This window comes from Colletotrichum tamarilloi (genome assembly GCF_030869305.1).
Source record: "Colletotrichum tamarilloi strain Tom-12 chromosome Unknown Scaffold_51.1, whole genome shotgun sequence".
Lineage (NCBI taxonomy): Eukaryota > Fungi > Ascomycota > Sordariomycetes > Glomerellales > Glomerellaceae > Colletotrichum > Colletotrichum tamarilloi.
Window position 1 is genome coordinate 152,521 of NW_026849434.1, and position 19,655 is coordinate 172,175.

Here is a 19,655-nt window from a genome sequence, read left to right on the forward strand (position 1 = left end):
TAAACCCCGCGCCAAGACAGCGTTGGGCGCTCGACGATGCTTCCTCATCTACCATCAGGAATGACACCAGGAACAACCATCATCTCATGGGGCGGTTCAACTACAAAATTAAGTGTCGCAATTCTGTGTCTTGCTCGAATTATTCGATTATGCGCGTTCCCTGAACGCCAAAAGATATCTTTAGAGATACGTGCACTGCCGGGCTACTGACGCCGCGAGGATTTCCTTCAAATTGTATCTTAACAATAAGTTGGGCTTCCGACATCATTATGCCTGTCGGACAGATAACGTAGTAGTCCCTCCCACGAGTCACACTGAACACTCACTCATTGCGGTCATATGTTAATCATTGACTGCTAATCCATCATAGAACTCAAATCTTGGAGATTTCGACATGGATCCAGAGGCAACCTCAGCAGCTGCGTCGACTTGGTTTGAGTAACTATCAACATGTGATCTGCCATCATTTAGCGTCCAAGGCTTTCTTGGTCGCGATGCTACCGAAGATGAACGCTTTCTTGACATAGCGGGCACGTTTATCATTAGTCAAATCGTCTACGCCGTAGGTGCAAAGCAATGTCACTCTTTCCTTCCTGGTTTTGTACGAATAACTCTCAGCCTTCTCAGACTTTTCGGATCTTGTCGAACAGTACAGAAAATGGCGAGAACGTGGTTGTAAGGCAGATGAACAACAAAAAGGCCAATGACCTCATACCTCTGTCTGATCCGCCGAGCGTTTTGGACTACGTCAAAGACGACGGCCGGTACCTCGACAATTTACGACTTCAGATGGATGAATCATGATCAGATGTCTTTGTGCGCTGCAAGCATCCACACTACCACAACGACCATCGTACAATATCTGTATGACCCAGGTAGCCAGTCACCCGCAACACAAGCTAGAACTGCTTCTGGAAATGCAGGAGGTTATCGAATAGCATGGAGATGTAATCAATAGACGTCCTGCTTCCAACTTGGAGAGATTGAGCAGCTTTGTCAAGGAAGCACAAAGTTCTTGCTTTCCTGATCTGAGTAAGTCGTCATCCTTCTCGAGGCCATCCCCTCGAACCGCAAGCCTAGTCTAATAAACACTTTCATCACAGCAACTTTCCACCACAACCCTTCTGCCTCAGTCACACTCTCTAATGGGTTTTTCATCACCAAAAGTGCAAGAAACGAAGTTGCTAGTGGCGCCATCAACGCGGATGTGGAACTCTCCGATATTCCCTCTGAGTTCGATGATTTACGATTCTACAAGGAGAGACAAGAATCGAACGAAGCTCGGTCAAAGTTCCAAGTCTCCAGTGAAAAGGAACTGAACTTTCCTGGGGTTACGACCGCGCTGCCTACCCTAGAAGGTTCCTTGCCGATCTCTTGGACAAGACGGTCCAGGTGGAAGTCTTGAAGCGTCGATTACGACATTAGATGCCAGAGGGTCAAGGTCAGTATGGGAATTTGTAATTTCAAGGCCACGTAGGAAACCATCCAACTCAACTCCCTTGGGCGAAAACATGAACACAGGATAACCAGCCTAAGGTAATCAGCTGACGCGTAGCCTCGTCGGACATTGCCCAAGGAGGAGGACGTAGTCTTCATCCGATACAGGACTGCATGATCCGAAGAAACATCAAGGCATTGAAAGCCAAAGCCTGGTCGAGGCTGGTAGACTGAATTGGATCATGGACAATACTCTCTTGGTTTGATGTTTTCTCTTCACAACAAGTTGATCGCTAGTATGTTGATATCCTGAAGCAATAATTACCCAATCGCAAGATATTTAGCAAGCTTGGCAAACATTGCCGCTACAAATTTGGCCTTTATCCGCACATGATTGATACTACAAAGCCTAGTTAGCTTAACTGGAACGATTCGATGGAAGGCCTGATTGCGCACATAGTTCCAGGTCATTTCATTCCTGCCAGGGAAAGTGTAGCACTGCACAATGTTGTTCCCAGAACAACCAAAGGCGTTCTTCAAATCGCAGCCCTTGCCTTGGTTGGCACTAATTGGAATTGTGTCGCAAGCGCCAGATCTACACACTTGTCCTCTGTCCGCGCATGAGTCGACCTTGATTGAAGTCAGCTCCAATAGTTCTGGTGGATGAAGGTTTTAGAAACAAAAACTTACATAGTTCCAGGTCAGTCCACTTCTCCCCGGAAAAGTGTAGCACTTTACAATATTATTCCCCGAACAATCTATAGCATCTACTGTTCCGCAACCTTTGCCTTGATCAGCAGCAATTGCCGCCGAAGCGAAGAGTGGAAGCAAACAAAAGAAGCGCATTTTCAACGAATGTAAGAGAACAAGTGTCTCAGAAGGAGTGATCACAAAGAGATGACAAGCAAGTGGGACTTGGCTCTGGTGTCATTTAGGACATGCCAATGTATTTATCTTTCCGCCGCGAGTCCGGGAGGGCTACCGACGCACTGCGATGTCTCTGGTCGCAAGGTTTGATGGACTCGTATAATTAACCTCATGGTAGTTCGCCCCATTGTGAGCGTCGCGGGGAGATAGAGGGGGATATTTGAAGAGGGAAGTCACTTTGCTTAAAGCTGCCCAGGTCTACTGAGTCGGGGAAATGAAGACCATCGGTGCATGAAACCAGGTACTTTGTAGTAGGTTTTGATAGCCTTAGCACATCTTAGGGGAGCGGGCAACCCGACATCCCATAACGAACCAGTGAGACCACTGTACTTGTTCCCCGCTATCCCTACATGCGATTTGGCACTGACAGAACCTTACTTGATTGCTCTTTAGGCTTGACTCAGCGCCAGATTCGAAATTAAATCCTGTTGAGTAGAAATCATAGAGGTCTTTTCTTTTTAACTCATCTTTAGCTGAGCGCATGATTGAGTCCAGTCTATGTTATAGTTTATTTGTCGCAGATTACATCGCTGAATACGAACAGCGCCGGGTATCAGTCTGCACACATCTCATTATTACGAGTGTCAACTCGTGAGCAGCTTGGCAGCGAAATATAATAAGGGCAGCACGCATTCAAGAAATTCGCACGCCGCGACGAGTCCCGACAGTCCTAAATCAAGTCTTCATCGTGCATTCAAGTCCGACTATCATGAAACACCATACAGATCTCAACGGCCTACGAGCTGCAGCGGCAGCTTTTCTATTTGTACAAGGTGCCAGCGCTGGCAAGGTTTACTGTGCCGACGTACAAGAGAAAGTTGTAGCCGAAGCCAACTGCGACGGCCAAGCGACTCCCGGAACGTATTACATGTTCAACAGCCAAGAAGAACACGCCATCGGCTCGAAAGTCGACTTAAAGAACGCACAAGTATACGATAGCGCCGACGCTTTCGAAAAGCGGCACGAACTGTTCCCGGCCGATATTCCATTACAAGAATTCGAATCCGATGGCTTTGGAAAACGCGCGTGTCGAGTTGGCGGTGTTGGTGGAGGCTATCGCGGTGGTGTATTCGTGCCATACTACGGCGGTCGGGTAATTAGCGGTGGGGTTGGTGGTTGAAAATTGCAGGCGTCGTTGTCTGAAGATTGAGCAAAGAGTGAATGCCGCGAGCTTGGTAAGGCATGTATACTGTGTTTCTTAATTGTATTCTTGGCAGACACATCGGTTGCCACCTTATCAGTCCCATCCACGGTCTTCATCGTCTGGCTTGTGCCAGTATTCGGAAGCGTATTAGTGAACAGAATTCCAGGCTATCGCCTGTTCCTGTCTACAGACATTCACGGACTCCATGAGCCCAGCAAATGTTCAAAAATGGAGAACATCAGGTATTCGCTGATCACCATTGACAAAAGCAGTGCCCTCATCCAGCTCTCGCTAGGTAGGATTATCTAGATGGCACAGAGGTGGCCTTACTCGTTATGGAATTGTCAACCTAAAGTAGTAGGTTCCGCCCTACATCACATAACGCCATTTGCGTCGGGTCGATGGAAACCTCAACAGCTGAGCCTTTCACAGCAGTTGCGCAAAGTTGTACTAAGCGCTCCAGCACAGTTTGTCTGGACCGAATGTCTCGGACATAGGCTCGTCGTATCCCCATAGCGTCGATCAGCTCAACGGATGCAACCAAGCAAGGCTTGGCTGTCGGTGATTTTCATCAGCCATCGCCGAAAATAGTGGATACCGACACCGAGAATAGTGGGTCTCTTCGCCGAAAACACAGAAACATGGCATGTAACGCAACATGAATACAGGCCTTGAAGTTCTGAGATACGCATATAAAAACTACCTTTACCACTTGATTCTGCAGAGAGCTTATCTGTTGCAAAATCATAAGCATCTACACATCAATTTCCCACTCTATTATTCAAATACTCCATCTCACCAATCCATCATCTTTACAGATCACAATGGGTGTCCACGGCCGCTACACTACTGAGAAGGTTACCTACCCGTCTCATGGAGAGACTATCGCTGGTGTTCTCTACAAGCCTCAAGGCATCACCAACCCGCCCGGAATCGTGGTCCTAGGCCCCTATTCGTTTGTCAAAGAGCAAGCTCCGTTGCAGTATGCCACACGACTGGCTGACGAAGGCTACGCGGCCTTGATCTTCGACCCACGCACTGTCGGAGAGAGCACCGGCCAGCCACGCCGCTTGGAAAACCCTGTGATGAAGAACGAAGACGTGGTCTCCGGTCTCGATTATCTCGCTGGTAGGGGCGACGTGGATGCAAAGAGACTATTCCTCGTAGGCGTCTGTCAGGGAGGCCCCGAGTGTCTTGATGTGGCGTCCTACGACGACCGCGTTGTCGCTGTTGCTTCCGTCACGGGATACTACCGCGACCGCGAAACGGATATCTGGATGATCTGCTCGGGGTGTGTCAATGTCGAGCCAGGTGTTGACGTAGGAGCTTTGAAGATGCCTACACCTGAGCAAGGAGAAGCCCTCTACGATGCGCGCATCAAACGAGCCAAAGAGGCCAAAGCCCTGTACGAAAAGACCGGGGAAGTCATCTACCAACCTCTCGTCGATCCCAAAGCTGCGGACCCGAACGTTGGCTCTCTTGCCGGGCTTCCAGGACCGATCGTATGGTCGTGGTATGGCCCCTGGACCTTGAAGGGTTTCGAGAATCGGTATGCGGTCATGAGCGATTTGGACCATTTTGGCTATTCCACGGTCGATGGTGTGTCCAAGCTCACTAAGCCAGCTTTGGTAATTCATGGTGATAATTGCATGAATGCCGCTGCAGCCAAGAGACATTATGAGTCGATTCCGACGAAGGAGAAGAAGCTGATTTGGGACGCTGATATCTCGCACTTCCAGCACTACGAGCAGCCGGATATTGTGGATAGGAACGTTGGTGAGATCGCGGCTTGGTTTGGACAGACAAAGGTGTAAATCAACGAGTCTAAGTCTTCAATTAAACTAACTGATCTTGATCTTGCCATCTGCAGTTGATGATGCAGGCAAAACCTTCAAATTGGTGACAAACTCGTGATACTTAATTAAAATAGTGAGAGTACGTATTAGCACCGTGTTCATCGTAAGCTTCTACTCATAATCCTGTGAACAATCAGCAAAGGCACCAAAAATAAGAGATTGCGTTGCCATGGGGCGTTGAACGGCAGCAATAGGCGCCACTAATGTTACCGGAATTTCCCTTTCGCGCGGTATCCGAACTTTGTGGACGATGATAGTTGTTGTAGTAAGCGCAAAACCAGCCGATCAGCCGATGGCAAAATCCTTCCATCCGGGCAAAGCTGCCGACGTCCTGTGCAAGCCGCTCGCGGTCTCCCTTACCAATTACCGGAAGGGGGGACTGGCTTTAAGTTTGGCCGAGTGGCCTGTGCTGCGATTATGTAAACAGGGATCGGTCCTCATACAAATCCCCTCAGCGCCAGCGATGTGTCGATCAACCCCTCAACTCTCTTCACATGCTGAGCTAGGCTTTTCATGATGTATAGCTGGGGAGTTGATACTTCCAGCGCCCGCCCATCGCACAGGCAGAAGCGCCTGGTGATCTCATGTTCAGAATGTCACAGACGCAAACAGAAAGTAAGCTTTTTGGTTGGCAGGTAGCTTACCTTGGTCTGATTAGCACCAGTGCGATCGACAGCATCCGTGTTTTCATTGCTCTCGACGAGGCAAGCCTGTATGGCCCTTTCCCCCACGAGTGTGTTGAACTACACTTACAAAATTTAGGGACTTTGCCGTTATGAGTATACCGAGCAAAAATACGTGGGTGCTGAGAAATTGGCAACTCAACCCAGAACAGCCCCAGATCTGTCAACAAGTCCATCCCAGTCGTCATCCGACAACACGCCTGGTGGAGAGGAGACGTCCGTCACTGCTCATGAGCTATCCAAACGACTCGGTTACTCTGTCAATGTCAAAGGGACCCTTGAGATTGTTTCCCAACTCGGGGCATTGAGCCATGACTCAGCCTCCCGTGGTGGAAGGCCACGGAACCATGATGCGGCAGTTCACTATGTGAAACTCGTAAGGAAGATACCACAAAGGGAGCACATTAATATCCTTGTGGAATCGTTCTTCAACAATGTTGCATGGCAATACGATGTTATTGATTACTCAAGGTTCCGGGACGAGCTATCAAACTGGAATCACATCTCCTCCGCAACGTTGAATCTGGGCCCCGAGAACTTGTCTGTCAGCATCCGGGCCTTCCCTGCTTTACTCCTTCAGGTTCTTGCACTCGCATTGCAATTCCACCCTGATGAAAACGACGAAGCACTGCAGGGCCTCAAGTACGCACCTGATATCGACTTTGCCGACCTGGCGGCAGATTATAGCAGTGTGGGCCATCAAATCATGGTGATGCTTGGGAATAAAGACATCTCTCTCAACAGAATTCGGGCTGGACTGATGGAGGCATTTTTCGAGAAGAGCAATGGCTCAGTTATCGAAGCCTGGCACACACTTGGAAGAACGATCCGAGACGCCCAAGAACTTGGCTTGCACACACGTAGTGTTTGGGAGACAAGTCCGCCTGCCGAACACGATATACAAAATCCGGTATTTCCACTGGAGAAGAAATTGTGGTTTATGTTGCATCTCTGGGACGCGCACATGGCTGTTGTTCTCGGGAGGCCCATGACGACCAGATTGGACTCGAGCTGCGTGCCCAAGGTGACGAGCCTGACAGTTGCGCCGCATCCGTCAGACTTAGACGACGTAACGATATCCCCATTCGACTTCATGGTATGTGGCTATCATGCTGCTTACAGGTATCTACAGGATATCCACGATCTTGGGGTTGAGAACAAGGATGCGCAAGAGACCGTTCAGAAAATACACAACGCCGTGATCAGCAATATTTCCAAACTCCCGGCATGGGCAACCTCTGCAACTCCGGTACTCGACGGCAGATACCCTTGGCTCCCTGCGGCTCGCGAGACACTCATTACTGAGGTCTATTTTGTCCTGCTCGCACTGCATCGCCCTTTCATAACCACACTGTCTGCAAGTCGAGTAGAGGCACACACGGCCGCGCTGAAGATGCTTGCGTCACAAAGCAGGCTGTTCGAACACGCGGGGGCTTTACTTTATAGGGGATTCGCTCTTGTCTTCTCTATATTCGATGCCATGGTTCTAGTGGCAGCAACCTACATTCGAGCCCCGGATGATGCGCAACATCTTCTGGCAGAATCGGTGAACCGCTTGGAATGGGGCTTGGCAAGGCTAGATGCAATGAGGCCGCGGAATGCCATGGCAGGATTCGCTTATGATGTCGTACTGGCGCTCTTTCGAAAAATGATGAACGGATTCTCCTCCCCAGACCCTACTTCTCTGGGAAACAATGAGCCTGAAAGCCAGTTCAGAGCTGTGGAGGCGCTGCCTCGGAATCACGCTGCACAAGTCGCCTCAAGTCTTGAGCAGAATTCAAACGACGCAACAATGCAACAATCACCATACGACTTCGTCTCCCAGGACCTGTTACTTGGAAAGATCTTTCCTGCTGAGTGGCAAGAGATAACCATTACTGAAGCTGAGAATTACGGGGAAGCATTTCCCGACAGTCTTTGGCAATTAATGGACGAGCTCACTTAGCGAACGCGACTCTCGAGTGCATACCAAGCTTTTGGCCATTAAATATCAGATAGCTGGCGAGCTTGGTTGAAAACTTGGTAGCCTAGGTCTGGATGAGCAGCATAGCCCAAGTCAACAAAGAAAATGGCACATTAGATTCATGGGCCTATTTTAATTACGACTCGATAGAAAACCAATCATCGACATTTGAAGTAATCTTTTATCCCATCGACTGCGAGATAACGTCAGTAAATGAGTACTTACTTCTCGTGAGGGGAAGTGGCAAATCGTATATTATTCCATGATTATCCGTCTAGAACCCGTCTCAATTCCGCCCGGTGCAACCAACCAAGAAGCTCCCCGTTGGAGAAAACTGGAGGTGCATGTACTGGCGTTATCTCGCAGTCGATGGGATAAATAAGTGTAAAGACGATGTAGGCATATTGTATCAACTATCTAAAGAATACCTAGGGTTGTAGTCTATAAGTACAAAAGAGAAAATAGGGTTATGTACTAAGATAAGAAGATACTCGTCTGAATGCAGGGTATTGATACAGGATATTGATGAGGCGCCAATTAGTTACAATGAATAGTAGAATAGGATTAAAGATCAAAGATCATGTCCATCTTTGCAGCTCCCCGTAACCTGCATGTGCCGTGATTTACGCGAATCGTTTTGTATGGCCCTTGTAGAATTTAATCTCCAAAGTTCCAGCCAAACTCAGAAGGACTCTTAAGCAGGAAGCTTGAAGCCGGTCTTGCGGAGGTTCTGGAAGACATGCTCGGGATCGTACTCCTCTGAGACTGACTTGAGGAAATCAATGGTCTCCTGGCCATGGGTCGAGAGCGGGTCTTGGTCCTTCCATGCGTAGTTGAGGTACTTCCATTCCTTGTACGCCTCAATCTCCTTGGCGTACTCATCGATGGCGGCACGGAACTCGAGGGCAAAAGGGAGGATCAACTTCTGGTTCGCAGGGGTATCGACAGTCAAGGCAATGAGCCACATGATGGTAGGGCCATCCGCAACAACACTCTCCAGGCCGAGTGAGTTTCCGCCGTTATCGAGGCCGTGCTTGACGATGGACTGGGTGACGGGCTGGAACTGGACAAGGACGTTGAAGTCGGACTCGGGCGCGGCTTCCTTCATCTTGGCTGAGTATTCTTTCAGCTTGGTGTCGATGAAGTCCATGATACGGAAATCATTGGTGGTCTGGCCAACCATCCAATTTGCGCTGTTACATAGTGTCAGAACCGCCTCGTGGGTCTTGCTACGAAGAACAACTTACTACAGGCCCAAGGGAGTGGGACCAGTGAACTCCGGAACGAGCTCGGCGACAGTACCAACACGGACAGTGCTGGAGATGTTGGGGATCGCGTAGTAGTCGTCGAAAGCAGGCGCGTCCATGTTGGCTTGGACGTTGGTCAGGATAGATCGCAAGCTGAAGCCGGTCTTATCGTAGTATAGAGCGACAATGTTTTGGCTATAGGGGTCATTGTCCATGTTGTTGGCAAATTTCAGGTAGGCGTTGAAGACGTTGTCTCTCTCTGTGAGGTTGTAGCTCACGAAGCCACCTGACATTTGTGTCGAGTCAACAGTACCTATAGGGGATGTATTAGTGAAGAACACCATATTATAGTATGAGCAACTTACGAGCATCGATTCTAGTGACGAAACCAAAGTTTCCTGAACCTCCCTTCAGGGCCTTCCAGAGATCTGCGTTCTCGTTTGCATTGGCGTTCACAACGGAACCATCCCCAAGCACAACCTCAAAATTGGTAACCGAATCGCAAGCAAAGCCATGAGAGTTGGTGTGGAAGGAGTACTAAGATCTTAAGTATTAGTAAATCTTCGAGATATTTGAGACGGCGACGGTTTATGAGACGCCAAATTGGGTTCACTTACACCGCCACCCGTTGTGAAACCGCCAACACCGACAACTGACGCTCTTCCACCAACAGCAGCAACGCCATAGGGATCAAGGGTAGAGAAGACCCTTTCCCAGTCTGAGCCAGGCTGGATTGAAGCAATCTTTGTTCCTTCATCGTATGTCGTGGTGTTCATGTAACCTAGAGAAAAGCGTTTGTCAACACATGATGCGTCCCATGTCATGGATTATCAGTAGGAGTGCTTACCAAAGTCGATGGTGACACCCTTCTTGACACCATTGGATCCAGTGAAAGCCGAGTGAGCACCACTGCGGATGCCAAAAGGACATTGGTTTCTATTCAAGATCTTTGCGATCTTCGTCACGTCCGAGGTGCTCTCGGGCAACACCATGCACCAAGGAGCTTGAGCAGCATTGGCAGAGTAATATGTCTCTAACCGCGCATCGTAGAATGAGTTGTCCTTTGAGTAGACCTTGCCTTGAAGGTCTTGATCTTGGGCAAGAGCAGAGCACTGTATGGGGCCAAAGTTAGAAATGATCACCAGTGGGAGTGGATGAGAGGGGGGAAGGGAGGGTGACGTACACACACGCAGTGAGGACTGCGACCCCTTGCTGAGACAGTCGAGGTAGCCAAGGCCAAGATCGACAAACCCGTTGAGAACCTCATGATTACCAGAGTTTGTTTGACTCTGTGTGTGTGAGTGTGTGTCTGCGCACGAGCTCCCGTCGTCGTTGCGTGGGGGTGATCTGATGGGAGGATCGGGGTTGTTGACTGGACGGCAGCAAGACCAGGTGAGAGGATGAGAAAGACTAGAAACTCTCGAGGTGTTCTAGCGAATATCTATTGCCGTTGTATTCTGAATGAGCGATCAAATCTCCAGTGCCTTCCGAGTCCGCAGTTTTAAGTTCAGACCGACCTCGCCTCCACCGCGAGCTAGTGCCCTCGTTGGAAGACCAGCATGAGTCGATGTAATTTGATCTAATGCAACTAGCGGGCATGTTCAATCCCGCAAGCCGCCGTCCACACAGGGACCGATGAATACCCGCATGAATCCGGTAAGTCAAGTGGAAAGTTGCAAAGAAAAAGAGGAGTAATCTTCAGCTTGTTAATGGGGCCGAAGGATCATGTTTGCTGCTTCTCGGAGCTTCAATCCTCGTTTGGGTCGTGTATTGCCTTTGCAATCGGTCAGCACCCGGCCAGGTTGTGGCAAGACGTGTTGGAATCAGGTTACATTAGCCAACAGAACGCAATCAGGCGGAAGATCTAGAGCCAGCAACTTCATTCTCGTCACGACTGTGTCTGGGGGGCGGAGAGCTGACCTGCAAAGCGTTGTTCCGCCCCCATTTCTACAATATGTCCAACATGCAGTGCGACCTTTTCCGGGATGATTTCCTCGAGGTTTCGGGACCAAGAGCTGCTAGGCAATAAGTGCTGACAAAATTCAGACGTTCCGACTTGGCAGTCTGGTCTTCCCTGTCTCGGAGAGCAGGGAATAGGGCTGTAGACAATACAACGCCGGTGAACTTGGCTCGATCCCATCTCGTGCCCGCCTCCCCGTTGCATACCAAGTTAATCGACAACCATACTCGCCTCCCGCTATCAACCACAAAACCACTTTTATCGAAGCAAACAATGACATGCTGCTCTGCTGCTCTGCCGCTCAGCCGCGGGATTTTTTGGATTCTACGAAGGATTCCCACAAACATTGTTTGCTTCGCCAAGAGCCAAAGTTGCATCCGGTGGGCCTCGCTTCCTGAACGACCTCGAACATGTTGTTGGTCGATGAGGGATAATCCTCTGCCGCGACATCAATTCCAACAAGCTCATCTCCGAATCTTTGAACAGCCGCCTCCTCATTCTCCCTTTTCAAATTGTGGAAGGCGAGTCATGCTGGTGAAGCTTGGGCAGATTTACTTGCCCTATCCATGGCAAACGCGGGAACCGCTGGTGGTTTTTATAGGCCAAAAATGGGCATGCAAAGTATATTATAACGATCGCCTCCGAGGAAGCAGAAGCTCTGCTCCGTGACTGTCCTCTCAAGGAAAGGAGGATGATGTTGCCCGTATGACGGAGGTCCTTCTAATCCATTCCGCCTTTTCATGGATACGCCTCCAGGATATTAGATCCATACGTGTATCAGCAAGGAGTGGGTTATTCCTGTGCCGCACCATGGGTTCCATTCAGGTACGTGTGTTGGGGTCGTTGTCTTATTCTATCAGCTTTGACCAAGATCTGACGGAAAGGCTCGGTCGCGGATTACTCTGTACCGCAGCAAATCTCTCGAGTCTTCACCACCCCTGATCCCAAGCACAATGATGGGTGGCTGCGAGAGCGAGGGTAACTGGTAGCCGGGACCCAATGGGCATGACGTTTCCCTATCTTGGAGATTGGAGCCATCGGTCCTTTTGTCAGGGCTGTCCCAACCCCTTGTCGACCCCAGTTTCGGCGGCCCGCTTTGTGACTGGTCATTCTCCTCTTCTACCATACCTTACACCAGCCCAACTACCGGGGCTGGACCAGCAATCCCAGTCCATAGAGACAACTTCCAACACTCTCCAACAACGGAACCTTATTATGAGTTCGGACCAAACTTCTCGATCGGGGCGTCGATCGTACAGCAAACACTGTGCCTCTTATTAGTTTTGGAAGGGCAGCGATCCCACGAATGAGAAGCTGCTCGGTTGCGCAACAACCAGGTCCAGATCTCGAGCAATAAGCACAGCGAGTATAGTTTTAACAGGAAATCGAGTGCACTACACCAAAGAAAGCCTATCCTGGCGCTGAAGCATAGACCTCATAAGTATTTGACCGTTGAGATGGATACCAATTACATGAGTCGCGCCAGATCACACTTATCGAGACTCCAGGAGTTCTCAAAGGGACCTTGAGTGATCCATGCTCCCTCCACGGCACCGTACAGAGTTCATCCCGTTAAAAGAGAAGATGTGGGAGAAAGTGCTTGAAGCATGCAATTTCGTCGAAGGGGGAGGCCCGAATTTTCTACGTTGGACCCTGGTCCTTTACACCCTCGGTACACCCGAATGTGGTCACGGACTATGGCAGGTGAATTCCGTCAGAACTCAGTACGATAACATGTATATACGCTAGATCGGGTGCTGCTCTTTTTTTCCCCCATTAGACCCAAGATTTCGGTTGCTTGCGAATCTGAACCATTTTACTGGCAACATGTCTGAAGTCTCTGTGATCCCAGCCCCGCCGGGCGTCACGGTCGACTTTGACCACCCGAGGCAGCAAAAGGTGCTGGAGCATTACTTGCTCTTTGGTGTTGGTGGCACTATTGCCTTCATTGCCCTGTGCCAAAGATTTTACACCAAATTATTCCTTTCAAAAGGGCTGCAAGTTGACGATGGTGAGTTTACCTTGGTTGATCGACCTAGTATTTCGCCAAAAAACTGACTATTGAAAGCTTTCATGTTTCTGGGATGGGTAAGTTCGGCTCGACGATCCACTGATCGCTGTTCAGCTCCTTGGCTACCAGATCATTGTCTAACCTTCCTTCACTCAGGGTGCCTCCGTGGTCACTCAAGCAATGCTTGTTGGTATGTCTAGCCCATCTTGCATGCTGTAGGTCACTTGAAGCTGACCAGAGTTCTGCAGCTTCTATTGCTGAAGGTGGCATGTGCGCTCATGCCTGGGAGATGCCAATGTCAAGATTCGTGCGCTACTCCATCGTGAGTCTATCACAAAAGCCCCTAATTGCCATAGGATGCTGACATGATACAGACAACCTACGTAACAGCGCCCGTCTTCATGCTGTGCAATGGCTTTACAAAATTGTCTCTTTTGACATTTTATCTTCATCTTTCACCCCAGAAGTGGTTTAGAGTAGCAGTATGGACGGGTATTGCTGTGGTTTCGCTGTATACAGCATGCATCACTATCCTGATGCTGTTCCACTGCAATCCCGTCAGGAAAGCTTTTGACTTCACCATCACCGGCGGAAAGTGCCTCGACGTTGGCATTCTGTACATGGCCACGGCTGTGTCTAATATCATCACTGATGTCATGCTGTTCATTCTTCCGATGCCTATGATCTTCAGTCTTCGCATGAAGATGGCATCAAAGATCGGCGCCGTTATAATCTTTGCTATTGGATCAATGTAGGCGGCACTTATCCCTCAAAGCTCAATCAAGTATTTCCCACTGACTTCATGAAAAGGACCGTGGCGACTTCCATCGTTAGATTGACCTACCTACCCCCACTACTCGTCAGTGTAGATCCGTCATGGGATGCTGCCCCTGCGAATATCTGGACGTAAGTGCTCCTGACCACTGCTTTCTTTGCCACTTCATTGTCCTAACCCCTACTCTGCATAGTTTCGTTGAAGCCAACCTCTTTGTGATTTGCGGCTCGATGCCCACCCTACGAAAGTTCTTCAAGCATTTCGCGCCAAAGCTCATGGGCTCCTCCACGAACCCATCATCTTACGCAGTCGGCGGTTATCGAATGTCATACGCGCATCAAAGATCAACGAATGCCATGAAAAGCCGTCAAAGAAAACAATACGAACAGTTTCCGGACGAGAACGAAATGCATACCTTCCACTCCGATCGCAAGAGGATGAACGAAGAAGACCCCGGCTTCTCATCCGTAGTAGTTGCCGGTGGGAGGGAGAGCGCCGACGATATGAGCGACAAGGCGATTCTACAGACCAAAACCGTCACGATACAGCGTGATTGAGGGGCACATATTCGTAATGTCTAATGATTCGGGCCGGGATTTAGAGGACACAAAATTCGCATCGGGCTGGAGTTTGGGCGGGGTTGTACTGGGAAAATTGTTTTGAGCGACGTTATCGTATGATAAAGGCAGGACTGCACACACATTGTAAAAGATAATGCATCAAATTATATTGTACAACCGCTGCGGCTTGCCCTCAGTGTGGACCTAGACCAAGAGTAAGCATTTGTAACTCCAGAATTCCCACAGAATTCATATACTTTGGCGGCACTAGAAGCAATACAATCGCGCTGTCTCGACTACCGTAGCCGGGCTAAAGTGCAACAAATCCAGAGCGCTAGTAAGCTGTGTTCCGAACTGCCCTGTAAAGTTCCCGTTTGACGTCTTGACTCCGTTTCTGTCGGCCTCGATTATAGGTCTAAGTTCAGGATTTGTGACTCGATCGTACGACAGCTCTGTAAATCACCTGCACGAGCCTTGTCGCCATGGTCCTGAAGATTGAAGTGTCCGTACAAGCGTTTCCCGTATCTCGTATGCCGGAAGTGGCGGACCGCAAATATTTTCCCGTCAGCAATCAGGTGGGATAGGGGTTGATAAAGTACTCACTTTCTAGGTCATTCCGGCTAAAGCCGAGAGGATTCAGGACACTGCTCTTCCAGATGCCCTCTGAGAGTTTCATAAAAACTTCCAAACTCTAACAGAAAGACTGGGACTTCCATCAATCTGGGTTCTGACTAGATTACAGCGGCTGTTTTCGCGGGCATCGTTGACATGGAGCCCCTTGTCTGCAGATTACGGTGGTGATGGTTCGGAATCAGCCGAGCAAATCTCTTGGCGAGTCGTGACTCCCTTTCCCCGTTATTGGCTTCGAGTGGGGCAGGGCCGACGGCGGGTCTAAGCCGAGGATGTTCAAGGGTTCTACATAGTATGTACTGTAGCAGCAGCGCATTACCTAAGGCTTCCTCAGCCACAGTGGCTCAGGCTAGTCTACTATGGTCTAATGGGTACGCCGTCAATGACAGGTTCTTTGGAAGTACGGAGTAAGAATTGTGTCTCTATTAACTTACCTCTCCTCTCTTTAGGTCTTCAAGTTATAACTTGGAGTCGTTATGTTAGCATTCGGACGGTAAAATTCATCTTGGTGGGATATGCATGCCCAGAACATTGAGTATTTGCATCAGCATTTATATTCCGTTTCGTTGGCGCGAATGTCAGCAAAGTCATTGTGCTGCTATATTTTTCAAACCATCTTTTCCACGAAGCGACAATTTTGAATCATTGGAAGACCTGATTATCGAATTTTCTCGGTGGTATATCGAGCTGAAAATCATAATGTGTCTTTGCGGGTGCGTCTGATGAATTACCTCAGCTTACAATTCGGCCTGTTCAATGTATTGTTTTCCGGAGTCCGCCCTGCGGTGCAAGCCATCGAAGGCGAACTGCATCCCCAGTAACCACAGAACAAACACAAACGATAAGTGCTTAGAAATCAGAACTGGAAACAAAGGCACTGGTCTGGATGATATGTTCCTGAAGGGGGCTTATAAATCTATGAGCGTGCAGCCGGTCGGTCACGGACACCAATATGCAGATTCCTCCGAGTGATTGCACCTCCACAGTCAGCTCACGCCTCCAGTGAGCTGCTGCAACTCTGAACAACCGCAAAAAACGCGTAACAGGCCGGCCAGAACTGCTATGAGTTATCGAGCCTCGCCAGAGGTCAGGAGTTCTGAAGAAGGAGTCTAGAAGCGACCGCGATTGATTATGAAGCAAAGTAACGCTTCGGCACTTGCGATGAGCTCCTATGCTTTGACAAACTCGTGCCGTCGGCTGGGTTGTACATTTTCCTTCTGACTTCTCTCTTGGTTTGAGATGATAGACGTCAAGTCGCCATGTTTCGAACATCGTGTCTCCTTGTCATACAGTGATCCACCCTTCACAGTTACTTTCCTCATAAGCAAAGAATCTTCAATCTCTCTTGGATAAATACTTCGTCAAATTCAAGGCTTACCAACTCACAATGTCGATCAAACTTTGGGGCTCCGTGACATCTTCCTTCCTGTGTCCACAGAGTGCTGATTACTCTCAATGAACTTGGGCTCGAGTACGATTTGACTCAAGTTAACCTCATGAAGGAAGAACAAAAGGTTCGTAGCTGTGGCCTGCTCAAAGTTCATTCACACATCTCCACCCATGAATCTCTGACAATCAGCATCAGAATCCCGCATACGTCAAGGAACAACACCCCTTTGGTCGCATGCCTGTCATCCAAGATGCAGATTTTCAACTCTTTGAATCCCGAGCCATTTGCCGCTACCTCGTCACCGAGTTTGGCGGTCCCTTTAGCTCTCTTGATGCCGTCATGAGCGGTGATCCAGTCAAGATTGGGAACTTTGAGAAGGCTCTCAGTATTGACTACTCCTACTTTGACCCATCCGTCAGGACGTTGTGCAACGAGAAGATGTGGAAGAAGTAAGGCCAAACTGCTCGACTCTTAAGTAGTAATTCTCTACTGACAACGCGACCTACCTAAGCCCAGCTGAGCGGGCGTATCCTTCTCAAGTGGAAAAAGCAACTGAAATGTTCAAAACTGCACTTGACTATTACGAAGACTTCCTGGGCTCCAATGCTTACCTAGCTGGGAATGTAAGATCAAATGCACCTCTTGCTATCCGGGCTACGTTGCTAGGCTCGAGGCTTCCTCTAACCGTGCGATAGAACTTCAGCCTTACTGACATATATATCTTCACCTGGATGCCTTACATCCACTTGCTAGGCTTGTACGAAGAAGTTACCGCGAGACCACATGTTGAAGATTTGTGGAAGCTTGTTTCGGGCCGCTCGGCCTGGAAATCTGCTGTGAAGGATATGCCGTAGTAGAAAGCCTGTTCTAAAGTGGCTGGGTAATTTGTGCAACGATTTCTGTCAGGTATTGAGGTGAGGGAAACTTCTTGTCTGAGATATCTAGGGAGTCGCGAAATACCTGGGGGGGGGGGGGGATAGGTGGTCTTACCGGGCAGAATCAACTAAGCGCCAAGCGATGATTTATAGTTGCATATCTATCCGATAAGTTTTCATGCGAACAAGCTAAGCACCAAGGGCTATCGTGAGGTTGTTTGATATACTCGGCTTCTAAGTCAGGCATCCTCCGTCTGGAAAACGTCATGGAATTGAATGAGACTGGTGTTCGGCACACGGATAGAAGTCCGAGAGTGCTTGACTGGCGCAGTGTTCAGGTTGGCGGTGACTTTTGACCCATGTTTGTTCATTCCCAATAAGGCAACCAGAAGCGTCGCAGCAGTCACCAGCTTCAAGCGCAAGCTTGGAGTACCACAAATACTTCCCCTCACGGAAAGCTCACTAGTCAGTATCTTGAAGTTGTTTAATCTTCCGACCTTCGTTTTTGCTGGTATTGCTTCACAATGCATTGCTCATCAAGTCTTTCAAGAGCCACCTTGCTCCTTTCTTGCATCGTACCATCTCTCGCGTCACAATGCACGCCCTCAACCCCTGAAAAGCCCCGCGTATTCCTCTTGAGCGACATCGCCAACGAGCCCGATGATGCGCAGTCGCTCGTGCGACTTCTAGTCTATGCTAATGATCTTCAGATTGAAGGTCTAGTGGCGACGACGAGTGTTTGGCTGAATGACACCACCCGTCCAGACCAGATGCACGATATTGTTGACGCATACGGCGAAGCACTGCTAAACCTAAAGAAACATGCTCCCGGCTGGCCTGAAGCATCCTATCTCAAAGGCCTAATTGCTACCGGCTTGCCGGTCTACGGCATGGATGGCGTCGGCGAAGAGAAGGACAGCGAGGGCTCCGACAAGCTTGTAAAGGCAGTCGACGCCTCGGACGAGCCGCTCTGGGTCCCGGTATGGGGAGGGGCGTCCGTCCTGGCGCAGGCGTTGTGGCACGTCAACGCGACGCGATCGTCCTCCGAGATCGAAACTTTCGTCTCCAAGCTCCGCGTTTATGCGATTTCTGATCAGGACAATACCGGCTCGTGGATCCGTCGAAACTGGCCGCAACTCTTTTACATTGCCAGTGTCCATCACTTCAACCGCTACGCCGTTGCCGCGTGGGGCGGCATCTCGGGTGAGGAGTACTACAACTTTCCGAGCTTCTCAAACCAGGAGGTCATATCGCCAGATTGGATCAGGCAGAATATCCAGAGTGTCGGGCCGTTGGGGGCGAAGTATCCTGACGCTGACTTCATTGTCGAGGGCGATACACCTTCGCTTCTCTACCTGATCCCCAACGGGCTCTCCGACCCCGAATATCCGGAATGGGGATCTTGGGGCGGCCGATATGGACCCGTCACCTACGGTGAGGGTCATTACGCGGATACGGTGGACGTCCTGAAAGGGGTTTCGGGACGGACGATCATGAGTTCGCAGGCGACCGTGTGGAGATGGAGGGAGGCGTTCCAGAACGACTTTGCTGCCCGTATCAAGTGGTCCGCCAGTCCTGAATTCGGTGATGCTCACCATGCCCCTGTCGTGGTGCTGAATGGAGACACGTCTCGCAAGATTGTGAAAATGGTCGTCAAGGAGGAGGACGTCATCGGGCTCGATGCGCGAGAGTCTTGCGACCCGGACGGAGGAGAGTTGACGTACAAGTGGTGGCAGTACTTGGAGCCATCATCAAACAACAATAATCCAGGACGAGACGTCGGCAGACTGGAGCTGAGTGATACCGACGCTCCCATTATCACAGTCACAATGCCTTCAGAGGAGGCTCTCCGTGCCCCAGGCAGAAATCGTCACCCGAATGACGACAAGCATATGCATCTCATCCTTGAAGTCTCTGATGGTACACTGGTTTCCTATCGTCGGGTCATTTTCACCATACTCGGACCTATGAGTAAGACAGGGGATGAAAAGTCTTCAGCCCGAAAGGCGGCTGAGCAAGCCGTTCATGATGAGCTGTGAGCAGTCAATTGATTATGACGAGAATAACCCCGTGCGGCCCGTCTTCTCCCCAAGACTAGCCAGGTGGCAGGCAAGAATACATGGATCAACCATTTCGAACCCGAAAAAAACTCCACGCTTTTTGATGCAACCCGTGATGTGCACAAAGAGAAAGAATG

General features: G+C 49.6%; 8 protein-coding genes across 8 annotated transcripts; 6 read left to right on the plus strand and 2 right to left on the minus strand.

The window, feature by feature from the left end:
* Positions 1-800: 800 nt before the first annotated feature.
* On the plus strand, positions 801-1,526 carry CTAM01_10707 (uncharacterized protein; the record flags this gene model as incomplete). The annotated part of the gene is made up of 4 exons (XM_060526721.1): positions 801-875; positions 939-1,032; positions 1,104-1,263; positions 1,379-1,526. The coding sequence occupies 4 exons, from the start codon at positions 801-803 to the stop codon at positions 1,524-1,526; spliced, it is 477 nt and encodes a 158-aa protein (XP_060378661.1).
* A 251-nt stretch (positions 1,527-1,777) lies between these two features.
* CTAM01_10708 (uncharacterized protein) lies at positions 1,778-2,283 on the minus strand (the record flags this gene model as incomplete). The annotated part of the gene is made up of 3 exons (XM_060526722.1): positions 1,778-1,837; positions 1,894-2,067; positions 2,128-2,283. The coding sequence occupies 3 exons, from the start codon at positions 2,281-2,283 to the stop codon at positions 1,778-1,780; spliced, it is 390 nt and encodes a 129-aa protein (XP_060378662.1).
* A 790-nt stretch (positions 2,284-3,073) lies between these two features.
* Positions 3,074-3,484, plus strand: CTAM01_10709 (uncharacterized protein; the record flags this gene model as incomplete). Its single annotated transcript, XM_060526723.1, has 1 exon — positions 3,074-3,484. One exon carries the CDS (start codon positions 3,074-3,076, stop codon positions 3,482-3,484), a length of 411 nt encoding a protein of 136 aa, XP_060378663.1.
* Positions 3,485-4,332: 848 nt separating this feature from the next.
* Positions 4,333-5,322, plus strand: CTAM01_10710 (uncharacterized protein; the record flags this gene model as incomplete). Its single annotated transcript, XM_060526724.1, has 1 exon — positions 4,333-5,322. The coding sequence occupies one exon, from the start codon at positions 4,333-4,335 to the stop codon at positions 5,320-5,322; it is 990 nt and encodes a 329-aa protein (XP_060378664.1).
* A 1,036-nt stretch (positions 5,323-6,358) lies between these two features.
* Positions 6,359-7,992, plus strand: CTAM01_10711 (uncharacterized protein; the record flags this gene model as incomplete). Its single annotated transcript, XM_060526725.1, has 3 exons — positions 6,359-6,414; positions 6,519-7,143; positions 7,180-7,992. The coding sequence occupies 3 exons, from the start codon at positions 6,359-6,361 to the stop codon at positions 7,990-7,992; spliced, it is 1,494 nt and encodes a 497-aa protein (XP_060378665.1).
* Positions 7,993-8,704: 712 nt separating this feature from the next.
* Positions 8,705-10,524, minus strand: CTAM01_10712 (FAD binding domain-containing protein; the record flags this gene model as incomplete). Its single annotated transcript, XM_060526726.1, has 6 exons — positions 8,705-9,203; positions 9,258-9,570; positions 9,623-9,794; positions 9,875-10,038; positions 10,105-10,369; positions 10,441-10,524. 6 exons carry the CDS (start codon positions 10,522-10,524, stop codon positions 8,705-8,707), a joined length of 1,497 nt encoding a protein of 498 aa, XP_060378666.1.
* A 2,520-nt stretch (positions 10,525-13,044) lies between these two features.
* Positions 13,045-14,560, plus strand: CTAM01_10713 (uncharacterized protein; the record flags this gene model as incomplete). The annotated part of the gene is made up of 7 exons (XM_060526727.1): positions 13,045-13,228; positions 13,286-13,305; positions 13,385-13,418; positions 13,477-13,550; positions 13,603-13,979; positions 14,039-14,134; positions 14,197-14,560. 7 exons carry the CDS (start codon positions 13,045-13,047, stop codon positions 14,558-14,560), a joined length of 1,149 nt encoding a protein of 382 aa, XP_060378667.1.
* A 2,129-nt stretch (positions 14,561-16,689) lies between these two features.
* Positions 16,690-19,497, plus strand: CTAM01_10714 (uncharacterized protein; the record flags this gene model as incomplete). The annotated part of the gene is made up of 4 exons (XM_060526728.1): positions 16,690-16,707; positions 16,779-17,032; positions 17,797-17,998; positions 18,079-19,497. The coding sequence occupies 4 exons, from the start codon at positions 16,690-16,692 to the stop codon at positions 19,495-19,497; spliced, it is 1,893 nt and encodes a 630-aa protein (XP_060378668.1).
* Between the last annotated feature and the right edge of the window lie 158 nt (positions 19,498-19,655).